The following is a 13,933-nucleotide window of genomic DNA, read 5'->3' as shown; positions in this document are numbered from 1 at the left end:
TGAGACTAACAGTCCCTTCCATTAAACTTCTATAGTGAGACTAACAGTCCCTTCCATTCTCCTTCTATAGTGAGACTAACAGTCCCTTCCATTAACCTTCTATAGTGAGACTAACAGTCCCTTCCATTAAACTTCTATAGTGAGACTAACAGTCCCTTCCATTCTCCTTCTATAGTGAGACTAACAGTCCCTTCCATTAACCTTCTATAGTGAGACTAACAGTCCCTTCCATTAACCTTCTATAGTGAGACTAACAGTCCCTTCCATTAACCTTCTATAGTGAGACTAACAGTCCCTTCCATTAACCTTCTATAGTGAGACTAACAGTCCCTTCCATTAAACTTCTATAGTGAGACTAACAGTCCCTTCCATTAAACTTCTATAGTGAGACTAACAGTCCCTTCCATTAACCTTCTATAGTGAGACTAACAGTCCCTTCCATTAACCTTCTATAGTGAGACTAACAGTCCCTTCCATTAACCTTCTATAGTGAGACTAACAGTCCCTTCCATTCTCCTTCTATAGTGAGACTAACAGTCCCTTCCATTAACCTTCTATAGTGAGACTAACAGTCCCTTCCATTAACCTTCTATAGTGAGACTAACAGTCCCTTCCATTCTCCTTCTATAGTGAGACTAACAGTCCCTTCCATTCTCCTTCTATAGTGAGACTAACAGTCCCTTCCATTAACCTTCTATAGTGAGACTAACAGTCCCTTCCATTCTCCTTCTATAGTGATACTAACAGTCCCTTCCATTAACCTTCTATAGTGAGACTAACAGTCCCTTCCATTAACCTTCTATAGTGATACTAACAGTCCCTTCCATTAACCTTCTATAGTGAGACTAACAGTCCCTTCCATTAACCTTCTATAGTGAGACTAACAGTCCCTTCCATTAACCTTCTATAGTGAGACTAACAGTCCCTTCCATTCTCCTTCTATAGTGAGACTAACAGTCCCTTCCATTAACCTTCTATAGTGAGACTAACAGTCCCTTCCATTCTCCTTCTATAGTGAGACTAACAGTCCCTTCCATTAACCTTCTATAGTGAGACTAACAGTCCCTTCCATTCTCCTTCTATAGTGAGACTAACAGTCCCTTCCATTCTCATTCTATAGTGAGACTAACAGTCCCTTCCATTCTCCTTCTATAGTGAGACTAACAGTCCCTTCCATTCTCCTTCTATAGTGAGACTAACAGTCCCTTCCATTAACCTTCTATAGTGAGACTAACAGTCCCTTCCATTCTCCTTCTATAGTGAGACTAACAGTCCCTTCCATTAACCTTCTATAGTGAGACTAACAGTCCCTTCCATTCTCCTTCTATAGTGAGACTAACAGTCCCTTCCATTCTCCTTCTATAGTGAGACTAACAGTCCCTTCCATTCTCCTTCTATAGTGAGACTAACAGTCCCTTCCATTAACCTTCTATAGTGAGACTAACAGTCCCTTCCATTAACCTTCTATAGTGAGACTAACAGTCCCTTCCATTAACCTTCTATAGTGAGACTAACAGTCCCTTCCATTAACCTTCTATAGTGAGACTAACAGTCCCTTCCATTAACCTTCTATAGTGAGACTAACAGTCCCTTCCATTAACCTTCTATAGTGAGACTAACAGTCCCTTCCATTCTCCTTCTATAGTGAGACTAACAGTCCCTTCCATTAACCTTCTATAGTGAGACTAACAGTCCCTTCCATTCTCCTTCTATAGTGAGACTAACAGTCCCTTCCATTAACCTTCTATAGTGAGACTAACAGTCCCTTCCATTAAACTTCTATAGTGAGACTAACAGTCCCTTCCATTAACCTTCTATAGTGAGACTAACAGTCCCTTCCATTAACCTTCTATAGTGAGACTAACAGTCCCTTCCATTAACCTTCTATAGTGAGACTAACAGTCCCTTCCATTAACCTTCTATAGTGAGACTAACAGTCCCTTCCATTAAACTTCTATAGTGAGACTAACAGTCCCTTCTATTCTCCTTCTATAGTGAGACTAACAGTCCCTTCCATTAACCTTCTATAGTGAGACTAACAGTCCCTTCCATTAACCTTCTATAGTGAGACTAACAGTCCCTTCCATTAACCTTCTATAGTGAGACTAACAGTCCCTTCCATTCTCCTTCTATAGTGAGACTAACAGTCCCTTCCATTCTCCTTCTATAGTGAGACTAACAGTCCCTTCCATTCTCCTTCTATAGTGAGACTAACAGTCCCTTCCATTAACCTTCTATAGTGAGACTAACAGTCCCTTCCATTAACCTTCTATAGTGAGACTAACAGTCCCTTCCATTCTCCTTCTATAGTGAGACTAACAGTCCCTTCCATTCTCCTTCTATAGTGAGACTAACAGTCCCTTCCATTAACCTTCTATAGTGAGACTAACAGTCCCTTCCATTCTCCTTCTATAGTGAGACTAACAGTCCCTTCCATTCTCCTTCTATAGTGAGACTAACAGTCCCTTCCATTCTCCTTCTACAGTGAGACTAACAGTCCCTTCCATTAACCTTCTATAGTGAGACTAACAGTCCCTTCCATTCTCCTTCTATAGTGAGACTAACAGTCCCTTCCATTAACCTTCTATAGTGAGACTAACAGTCCCTTCCATTAACCTTCTATAGTGAGACTAACAGTCCCTTCCATTAACCTTCTATAGTGAGACTAACAGTCCCTTCCATTAACCTTCTATAGTGAGACTAACAGTCCCTTTCATTAACCTTCTATAGTGAGACTAACAGTCCCTTCCATTAACCTTCTATAGTGAGACTAACAGTCCCTTCCATTAACCTTCTATAGTGAGACTAACAGTCCCTTCCATTAACCTTCTATAGTGAGACTAACAGTCCCTTCCATTAACCTTCTATAGTGAGACTAACAGTCCCTTCCATTCTCCTTCTATAGTGAGACTAACAGTCCCTTCCATTAACCTTCTATAGTGAGACTAACAGTCCCTTCCATTAACCTTCTATAGTGAGACTAACAGTCCCTTCCATTAAACTTCTATAGTGAGACTAACAGTCCCTTCCATTAACCTTCTATAGTGAGACTAACAGTCCCTTCCATTCTCCTTCTATAGTGAGACTAACAGTCCCTTCCATTAACCTTCTATAGTGAGACTAACAGTCCCTTCCATTAACCTTCTATAGTGAGACTAACAGTCCCTTCCATTAACCTTCTATAGTGAGACTAACAGTCCCTTCCATTAACCTTCTATAGTGAGACTAACAGTCCCTTCCATTAAACTTCTATAGTGAGACTAACAGTCCCTTCCATTAACCTTCTATAGTGAGACTAACAGTCCCTTCCATTAACCTTCTATAGTGAGACTAAAAGTCCCTTCCATTAACCTTCTATAGTGAGACTAACAGTCCCTTCCATTAACCTTCTATAGTGAGACTAACAGTCCCTTCCATTAACCTTCTATAGTGAGACTAACAGTCCCTTCCATTAACCTTCTATAGTGAGACTAACAGTCCCTTCCATTAACCTTCTATAGTGAGACTAACAGTCCCTTCCATTAACCTTCTATAGTGAGACTAACAGTCCCTTCCATTAACCTTCTATAGTGAGACTAACAGTCCCTTCCATTAACCTTCTATAGTGAGACTAACAGTCCCTTCCATTCTCCTTCTATAGTGAGACTAACAGTCCCTTCCATTAACCTTCTATAGTGAGACTAACAGTCCCTTCCATTCTCCTTCTATAGTGAGACTAACAGTCCCTTCCATTAACCTTCTATAGTGAGACTAACAGTCCCTTCCATTAACCTTCTATAGTGAGACTAACAGTCCTTTCCATTCTCCTTCTATAGTGAGACTAACAGTCCCTTCCATTAACCTTCTATAGTGAGACTAACAGTCCCTTCCATTAACCTTCTATAGTGAGACTAACAGTCCCTTCCATTAACCTTCTATAGTGAGACTAACAGTCCCTTCCATTCTCCTTCTATAGTGAGACTAACAGTCCCTTCCATTAACCTTCTATAGTGAGACTAACAGTCCCTTCCATTAACCTTCTATAGTGAGACTAACAGTCCCTTCCATTAACCTTCTATAGTGAGACTAACAGTCCCTTCCATTAACCTTCTATAGTGAGACTAACAGTCCCTTCCATTAACCTTCTATAGTGAGACTAACAGTCCCTTCCATTAACCTTCTATAGTGAGACTAACAGTCCCTTCCATTCTCCTTCTATAGTGAGACTAACAGTCCCTTCCATTAACCTTCTATAGTGAGACTAACAGTCCCTTCCATTCTCCTTCTATAGTGAGACTAACAGTCCCTTCCATTAACCTTCTATAGTGAGACTAACAGTCCCTTCCATTAACCTTCTATAGTGAGACTAACAGTCCCTTCCATTCTCCTTCTATAGTGAGACTAACAGTCCCTTCCATTAACCTTCTATAGTGAGACTAACAGTCCCTTCCATTAACCTTCTATAGTGAGACTAACAGTCCCTTCCATTAACCTTCTATAGTGAGACTAACAGTCCCTTCCATTAACCTTCTATAGTGAGACTAACAGTCCCTTCCATTAAACTTCTATAGTGAGACTAACAGTCCCTTCCATTAACCTTCTATAGTGAGACTAACAGTCCCTTCCATTAACCTTCTATAGTGAGACTAACAGTCCCTTCCATTAACCTTCTATAGTGAGACTAACAGTCCCTTCCATTCTCCTTCTATAGTGAGACTAACAGTCCCTTCCATTAACCTTCTATAGTGAGACTAACAGTCCCTTCCATTAACCTTCTATAGTGAGACTAAACAGGAGAATAAGGCACAATATGGAACTGGCAACAAAAGCTGTTTCCTACATAAATAAATAGCATGTTTTGTTTGTGAGGGAAATGTGTATTTTGAATAGGTATACATTTGTGGTCTTTTAAGGTGTACTGTGGAGTCTGTTGCTAGGTAATCTTACTGGAGGAGTGTGAGTGTATGTGTGTTATCCTGCGTGCACACGCGTGTGTTAATGACGTCACTCTATCCTTCTTCCATTCAGTGATTGGACTGTTAGACCTCATGCAGCTCACCAAGGAAGTGGCGCCTCAGAACGGCTCCTATAAGTGTGTGATCGACGATGACGAAAGAAGATCTCACCTACTCTCTGTAAAAACAGACATCACTCTGGAGTCCATAAACCTGTTTGAGGTAAGTCCAAGTTCCAATGCTTGATTGTGCTCGTAAATGTCCATTTAAAATATGAAATGCAAGCTTGACAAGGGCTTGACAAGGGTTTAAATTATTTTATTTTTTTAAACTTTCAAAAAAGGTTTTGTAAAATTTCCGGTTTGAAGATTCATGGAAAATGCATGAAATCCAGTAATCAACCAACTGGGATTTCGGGAAACCTGGGAATTTTGGGAAAGTCACCAGAATTGTGCAACCCAATGCTTGATATGGAAAGAGTAGTTACAAGCACTGTGTACATATCATCACAATAATACATTTTTATTTGGAATACCTATGTCAGAGCGCTGTTCATTGACTACAGCTCAGCATTCAACAACATTATCCCCTAAAAGCTTGTCACCAAGCTTGGGAATCTGGGTCTGAACTCCTCCTTCGCTGCAACTGGATCCTGGACTTCCTGACGGGCCGACCCCAGGTGGTGGAGGGTAGGCAACATCCCCTCCACCGCTCTGACCCTTAACACAGGCGCCCCACAGGGGTGTGTGTTTAGTCCCCTCCTGTACTCCCTGTTCACCCACGACTGTGTGGCCACACACACGACTCCAACACCATTATCAAGTTCGCTGACGACACGACGGTGGTCGGCCTGATCACAGAACAGACTATGGGAGGCACACAGTACTACATAGAGCCATGACTACATGGAACTCTATTCCACATCAAGTAACTGATGCAAGCAGTAAAATTAGATTTAAAAAACAGATAAAAAAAAAAAACTTATTGAACAGCCGGACTGTGAAGCAACACAAACATTGGCGCTATACATACACATGGATTTAGTAGTGTAGATATGTGGTAGTGGTGGAGTAGGGGCCTGAGGGCACACAGTGTGTTGTGAAATCTGTGAATCTATTGTAATGTTTTAAAATTGTATAAACTGCCTTAATTTTGCTGGACCCCAGGAAGAGTAGCTGCTGGTTTGGCAGGAGCTAATGGGCATCCATAATAAATACAAATATCCTGAAAAGGTTCTACAGCTATACCATTGAGAGAATATTGACTGGTTGTTTCACTGCTTGGTTTGGCAATAGCACCGCCCTCGATCGCATGGCGTTTAGAAAAGGTAGTGCGTACGGCCCAGTACATCACTGGTTCCGAGCTCCCAGCCATCCAGAACCTCTATATCAGGCAGTGTGAAAAGAAGGCTCGGAAAATTGCCAAAAACCCCAACCGCCCGAGCCATATACTATTTTCTCTGCTGCTGCACGGTAAGAGGTATCGGTGCGTCAAGCTCTTGAACAGCTTCTATCCCCAAGCAATACGACTGATAAATAACTAACAAAATAGCTACACGGACAGAGTTCACCTTGTATGTTTTATTCTCTCAGTATTTTGCACTGTCTCTGTAAACACTCACAGGGCCCTACACACTCACACACACACTGTCACTCCAACACACACTGCTTCTACTGTGTTTATCTTATATCCTGTTGCCTAGTTACATTCCCCCTATACATATCTACCTCCATCACTCCAGTATCCCTGTACATTGTTAATATGGTACTGGTACTGACCATGTATATAGTCACCTTACCCCTATACATATCTACCTCCATCACTCCAGTATCCCTGTCCCCTTCCCCCTATACATATCTACCTCCATCACTCCAGTATCCCTGTCCCCTTCCCCTATACATATCTACCTCCATCACTCCAGTATCCCTGTCACCTTACCCCTATACATACCTACCTCCATCACTCCAGTATCCCTGTCCCCTTCCCCCTATACATATCTACCTCCATCACTCCAGTATCCCTGTCCCCTTCCCCTATACATATCTACCTCCATCACTCCAGTATCCCTGTCCCCTTCCCCCCTATACATACCTACCTCCATCACTCCAGTATCCCTGTCTCCTTCCCCCTATACATATCTACCTCCATCACTCCAGTATCCCTGTCCCCTTCCCCCTATACATATCTACCTCCATCACTCCAGTATCCCTGTCTCCTTCCCCCTATACATATCTACCTCCATCACTCCAGTATCCCTGTCCCCTTACCCCTATACATATCTACCTCCATCACTCCAGTATCCCTGTCCCCTTCCCCCTATACATATCTACCTCCATCACTCCAGTATCCCTGTCTCCTTCCCCCTATACATATCTACCTCCATCACTCCAGTATCCCTGTCCCCTTCCCCCTATACATATCTACCTCCATCACTCCAGTATCCCTGTCCCCTATACATATCTACCTCCATCACTCCAGTATCCCTGTCTCCTTCCCCCTATACATATCTACCTCCATCACTCCAGTATCCCTGTCCCCTATACATATCTACCTCCATCACTCCAGTATCCCTGTCCCCTTCCCCCTATACATATCTACCTCCATCACTCCAGTATCCCTGTCCCCTTCCCCCTATACATATCTACCTCCATCACTCCAGTATCCCTGTCCCCTTCCCCTATACATATCTACCTCCATCACTCCAGTATCCCTGTCCCCTTCCCCTATACATATCTACCTCCATCACTCCAGTATCCCTGTCCCCTTCCCCCTATACATATCTACCTCCATCACTCCAGTATCCCTGTCTCATTCCCCCTATACATATCTACCTCCATCACTCCAGTATCCCTGTCCCCTTCCCCCTATACATATCTACCTCCATCACTCCAGTATCCCTGTCCCCTTACCCATATACATATCTACCTCCATCACTCCAGTATCCCTGTCCCCTTCCCCCTATACATATCTACCTCCATCACTCCAGTATCCCTGTCCCCTTCCCCCTATACATATCTACCTCCATCACTCCAGTATCCCTGTCCCCTTCCCCCTATACATATCTACCTCCATCACTCCAGTATCCCTGTCCCCTTACCCCTATACATATCTACCTCCATCACTCCAGTATCCCTGTCCCCTTCCCCCTATACATATCTACCTCCATCACTCCAGTATCCCTGTCTCCTTCCCCCTATACATATCTACCTCCATCACTCCAGTATCCCTGTCCCCTTCCCCCTATACATATCTACCTCCATCACTCCAGTATCCCTGTCCCCTTCCCCCTATACATATCTACCTCCATCACTCCAGTATCCCTGTCCCCTATACATATCTACCTCCATCACTCCAGTATCCCTGTCCCCTTCCCCCTATACATATCTACCTCCATCACTCCAGTATCCCTGTCCCCTTCCCCCTATACATATCTACCTCCATCACTCCAGTATCCCTGTCCCCTTACCCCTATACATATCTACCTCCATCACTCCAGTATCCCTGTCCCCTTCCCCCTATACATATCTACCTCCATCACTCCAGTATCCCTGTACATTGTTAATATGGTACTGGTACTGACTTTTTAAATAGTTCCTGTATATAGTATGCTTACTTTATTGTGTATTTCATATTTCTTATTCTTATTATTTGTGGGGGGGGTTCTAGTACATTTTACATATTATTCATTTAGCAGACGCTCTTACCCAGAGCGACTTACAGTAGTGAATGCAGACATTTCATTTCACGCATTCTTTTCTCCGTACTGGTCCCCCGTGGGAATCAAACCCACAACACTGGCGTGGCAAACACCATGCTCTACCAACTGAGCCACAGTACTACATTGATATTGATTACTGCATTGTTGGGTTTGGAGGTTGCAACATTAATTTCAGTCATGGATATATTGGAATTAGTGGATATATGGAGTCTTAAATATCCTGACCTAGTGAGATATACATGGAGGAGTTTTAATATCCTGACCTAGTGAGATATACATGGAGGAGGTTTAATACCCTGACCTAGTGAGATATACATGGAGGAGGTTTAATACCCTGACCTAGTGAGATATACATGGAGGAGGTTTAATATCCTGACCTAGTGAGATATACATGGAGGAGGTTTAATATCCTGACCTAGTGAGATATACATGGAGGTTTAATATCCTGACCTAGTGAGATATACATAGAGGTTTAATACCCTGACCTAGTGAGATATACATGGTGGAGGTTTAATACCCTGACCTAGTGAGATATACATGGAGGAGGTTTAATATCCTGACCTAGTGAGATATACATGGAGGAGGTTTAATATCCTGACCTAGTGAGATATACATGGAGGAGGTTTAATATCCTGACCTAGTGAGATATACATGGAAGAGGTTTAATATCCTGACCTAGTGAGATATACATGGAGGAGGTTTAATATCCTGACCAAGTGAGATATACATGGTGGAGGTTTAATACCCTGACCTAGTGAGATATACATGGAGGAGGTTTAATATCCTGACCTAGTGAGATATACATGGAAGAGGTTTAATATCCTGACCTAGTGAGATATACATGGAGGAGGTTTAATATCCTGACCTAGTGAGATATACATGGAGGAGGTTTAATACCCTGACCTAGTGAGATATACATGGTGGAGGTTTAATACCCTGACCTAGTGAGATATACATGGAGGTTTAATATCCTGACCTAGTGAGATATACATGGAGGTTTAATATCCTGACCTAGTGAGATATACATGGAGGAGGTTTAATACCCTGACCTAGTGAGATATACATGGAGGAGGTTTAATACCCTGACCTAGTGAGATATACATGGAGGTTTAATACCCTGACCTAGTGAGATATACATGGAGGAGGATTAATACCCTGACCTAGTGAGATATACATGGAGGAGGCTTAATCATGCTAGTCATCTTGATTACTTTCTTATGTCATTCTCTCTGGCACCAAAAGTTAAAAAAGTGTTGATAAGGGACAGAATGGGGTCGGACCATCACATAATTGGCATATATATTACTCTTACAGAATTTCCACGTGGGCAAGGATATTGGAAATGTAATCAAAGCCTACTAGATGATAAATTGTTTAGAACTAGGACAGAAGAATGTATAACTGACTTTTTCAGACATAACATAGGTACAGCAGATCCCCTTATTGTATTGGACACTTTTAAATGTGCTTTTAGAGGCCATGCAATTCAGTACTCATCTATAAAACAAAAGCAATTTAGGTCAAAACATTCCATATTGACAAAGGAAATTGAAGGAATAACAGTACAGTTAGATAGCAATAAAAATGGTACCATAGAGGCTCAGAATAAGTTAGAGGAAAAACAAAAAGAAATGGAGGAACTTATTCAAGAAAGATCCTGTCACGTCCAGGCCAGTATAAGGGTTAATTGTTATTGTAGTTTGGTCAGGACGTGGCAGAGGGTATTTGTTTTATGTGGTTCAGGGTGGTGTGTTAGTTAGGAGGGCGTTTGATTTATTATTTCCGTGTTTTGAGTTATGGTCTATGTTTATGTATTTCTATGTGTAGTCTAGTGAGCATGTTTCTATGTTGAGTTAATTGGGGTTGGACTTCCAATTGAAGGCAGCTGTTTGGTGTTGCCTTTGATTGGAAGTCCTATATTAGTTGGGTGTGTTTGTCTTGTGTTTGTGGGAGATTGTTCTGTGTTTAGCCTTGTGCCTTGCCAGACTGTCAGTGGATCGGTCGTTCTCTTGTTTGTTGTTTTTTTGTGTTCATTTTGATTTAATAAATGTTCAAAATGAACAAACACAGTCCTGCTGCATTTTGGTCCTCCTTCACCGACGATAACCGTGACAGATCCAGTGTAATATATTATAAAAATAAAGAGAACTGGATGGAATATGGAGAAAAATGCACCAAATTCTTTTTCAATGTTCAACATAGAAATGCTACCAAAAAAAATGTATTGAAACTTTTTAGAAATGGAGTCATGCATGATTCACCGAATGATACTTTGAAAGAGGAAGTAAAGAATATGTTTTCATTTCAGTCTCCTCCATCTCCGCTAACCGAAGTTAATTGTATGGATTTTTTTCCTTTTATTAAACGTAAAATGAACATCTGTACAGAAAGACTCATGTCAAGGCCAAATTACAGAGGATGAAGTTCTTGATGGAATTAAAGCCTTTAAGTCTGGGGAACACTCCAGGGCGAGTTGAGGTATACCAAACTTTTTTTGATATACTCAAAGGACCATTATTAGCATGTTTTAACCACTCCTATATAAATGGTAGATTATCAGACACTCAAAAAGAAGGTCTGATTTCATTATTACTGAAACAGGATCCAAATTGATATATATAAAAATCCAGTCCATTTTTTTTAAAATTGGAGGCCTCCTACACTTCGGTGTTGTGAGGCAAAATTCTAGCTAAATGCTTAGCGCATAGAATTATAAAGGTATTATTGGATAATATTCATCCTAATCACGATACATTGGAGATAATATAAGACAAGTACTGGAAACGATTGTCACGTCCAGACCCTAGTAAGATGTAATTTTCTATAGTAGAGTAGGTCAGGGCGTGTTTTGGGTTTTCTATGTTTTCTATTTCTATGTTTAAGTTCTAGTTTGTCTATTTCTATGTTGGGGTTGTTTGGGTTGATCTCCAATTGGAGGCAGCTGATCCTCGTTACCTCTGATTGGAGATCATATTTAAGTAGGGGTTTTTCTTCCTGTTTTTGTGGGTGATTATTTTGTGAGTAGTGTGTTTTCCTCTCTGTGTCACGGTTTGTTGTTTTGTTATTTCAAGTGTTTGGTGTATTGCATTTTGTTTCATAATAAATAAATAAATATGTGGAACTACAAACACGCTGTGCCTTGGTCCAATCCTTTCTGACATTTAATCCTAGTAACAATTCCCTGTCTTAGGTCAGTTAGGATCACCACTTTATTTAAAGAATGTGAAATGTCAGAATAATAGTAGAGAGAATGATTTATTTAAGCTTTTATTGCTTTCATCACATTCCCAGTGGGTCAGAAGTTTACATGCACTCAATTAGTATTTGGTAGCATTGCCTTTAAATTGTCGAACTTGGGTCAAATGTTTTGGGTAGCCTTCCACAAGCTTCCCACAGTAAGTTGGGTGAATTTTGGCCCAATCCTCCTGCCAGAGCTGGAGTAACTGAGTCAGGTTTGTAGGCCTCCTTGCTCACACATGCTTTTTTAGTTCTGCCCACAAATGTTCTATAGGATTGAGGTCAGGGCTTTGTGAATGCCACTCTAACACCTTGACTTTGTTGTCCTTAAGGCATTTTGCCACGACTTTGGTAGTATGCTTGGGGTCATTGTCCATTTGGAAGACCCATTTGCGACCAAGCTTTAACTTCCTGACAGATGTCTTGAGATGTTGTTTCAATACATCCACCTAATTTTCCTACTTCATGATGCCATCTACTTTGTGAAGTGCACCAGTCCCTCCTGCAGCAAAGCACCCCCACAACAAGATGCTGCCACCCCCGTGCTTCACGGTTGGGATGGTGTTCTTCGGCTTGCAAGACTCCCCCTTTTTCCTCCAAACATAACGATGGTCATTATGGCCAAACAGTTCTATTTTTGTTTCATCAGACCAGAGGACATTTCTCCAAAAAGTACGATCTTTGTCCCCATGTGCAGTTGCAAACCGTAGTCTGGCTTTTTTATGGTGGTTTTGGAGCAGTGGCTTCTTCCTTGCTGAGCGGCCTTTCAGGTTATGTCAATATAGGACTCGTTTTACTGTGGATATAGATACTTTGTACCTTTTTTCTCCATCACCTTCACAGGGTCCTTTTCTTTTGTTCTGGGATTGATTTGCACTTTTCATACCAAAGTACGTTCATCTCTAGGAGATGTGTTTATTCTTGCGTACTATTGTTTGTACAGATGAACGTGGTACCTTCAGGCATTTGTGGAGACTTGTGGAGGCCTACAATTTTTTTCTGAGGTCTTGGCTGATTTCTTTTGATTTTCCCATGATGTCAAGCAAAGAGGCACTGAGTTTGAAGGTAGGCCTTGAAATACATCCACAAGTACAGCTCCAATAGACTCAAATGATGTCAATTAGCCTATCAGAAGCTTCTAAATCCATGACATAATTTTCTGGAATTTTCCAAGCTGTTTAAAGGCACAGTCAACTTAGTGTATGTAAATTTCTGACCCACTGGAATTGTGATACAGTGAATTATAAGTGAAATAATCTGTCTGTAAACAATTGTTGGAAAAATGACTTGTGTCATGCACAAAGTAGACGTCCTAACCGACTTGCCAAAATTATAATTTGTTAACAGGAAATTTGTGGAGTCGTTGAAAAATGAGTTTTAATGACTCCAACCTAAGTGTATGTAAACTTCTGACTTCAACTGTATGTAAATGCCTGGAATATTTTAATTTTGGAGAATCTCTTATAAAATTGGTTAAAGTTATGTATAGTAACCCTAGATGTAAAATAGTAAATGATGGCTACATCTCAGAGAGTTTTAAACTGTGAAACTGGCTCTAACCAGAATAGAAAGAGGAGTGGAAGGCCCCAGTGTACAACTGAGCAAGAGGACAAGTACATTTGAGTGTCTTTTTTGAGAAACAGACGCCTCACAAGGCTCAACTGGCAGCTTCATTAAAAAAGAACCTGCAATCAATTTGATGTTATTTTAACGGGCAAAAAATGTGCTTTTCTTTCAAAAACAAGGACATTTATACACAAATTTTTTGCCCATTAAAATAACATCAAATTGATTGCAGGTTCTTATATATATATATATATGTGTGTGACATTAAAACTTGAATCAAACAGGCCACGAACACCTTCCTAATATTGAATTACACCCCATTTGCACTCAGAACAGATGTTGTGTTTCACGAGACGGGGAGGAGGGGACGGGGGAGGGGTAGAGGAGGGAGGGGGAGGGAGGGGTAGAGGGGAGGGGAAGGGAGGGGTAGAGGAAGGGGAAGGGGAGGGGTAGAGAAGGGGGGAGGGAGTGGGAAGGG

The 13,933-nt window shown here is 41.3% G+C and overlaps 1 protein-coding gene across 1 annotated transcript in view; it reads left to right on the top strand.

Annotated features, from left to right (window-relative positions):
- The window catches only part of LOC106579725 (transient receptor potential cation channel subfamily A member 1), a 92,546-nt gene that overhangs the window by 18,468 nt on the left and 60,145 nt on the right, over positions 1-13,933 (top strand). The window contains exon 2 of the mRNA XM_045702843.1: positions 5,008-5,156. Within this exon, the coding sequence (XP_045558799.1) occupies positions 5,028-5,156 (129 nt within the window). The 5' untranslated portion in view covers positions 5,008-5,027. The remainder of the gene's footprint in view (positions 1-5,007; positions 5,157-13,933) is intronic.

Source organism: Salmo salar, chromosome ssa19 (assembly GCF_905237065.1).
Source record: "Salmo salar chromosome ssa19, Ssal_v3.1, whole genome shotgun sequence".
Taxonomy (NCBI): Eukaryota; Metazoa; Chordata; class Actinopteri; order Salmoniformes; family Salmonidae; genus Salmo; species Salmo salar.
This window is presented reverse-complemented; position numbering and strand designations above follow the sequence as displayed.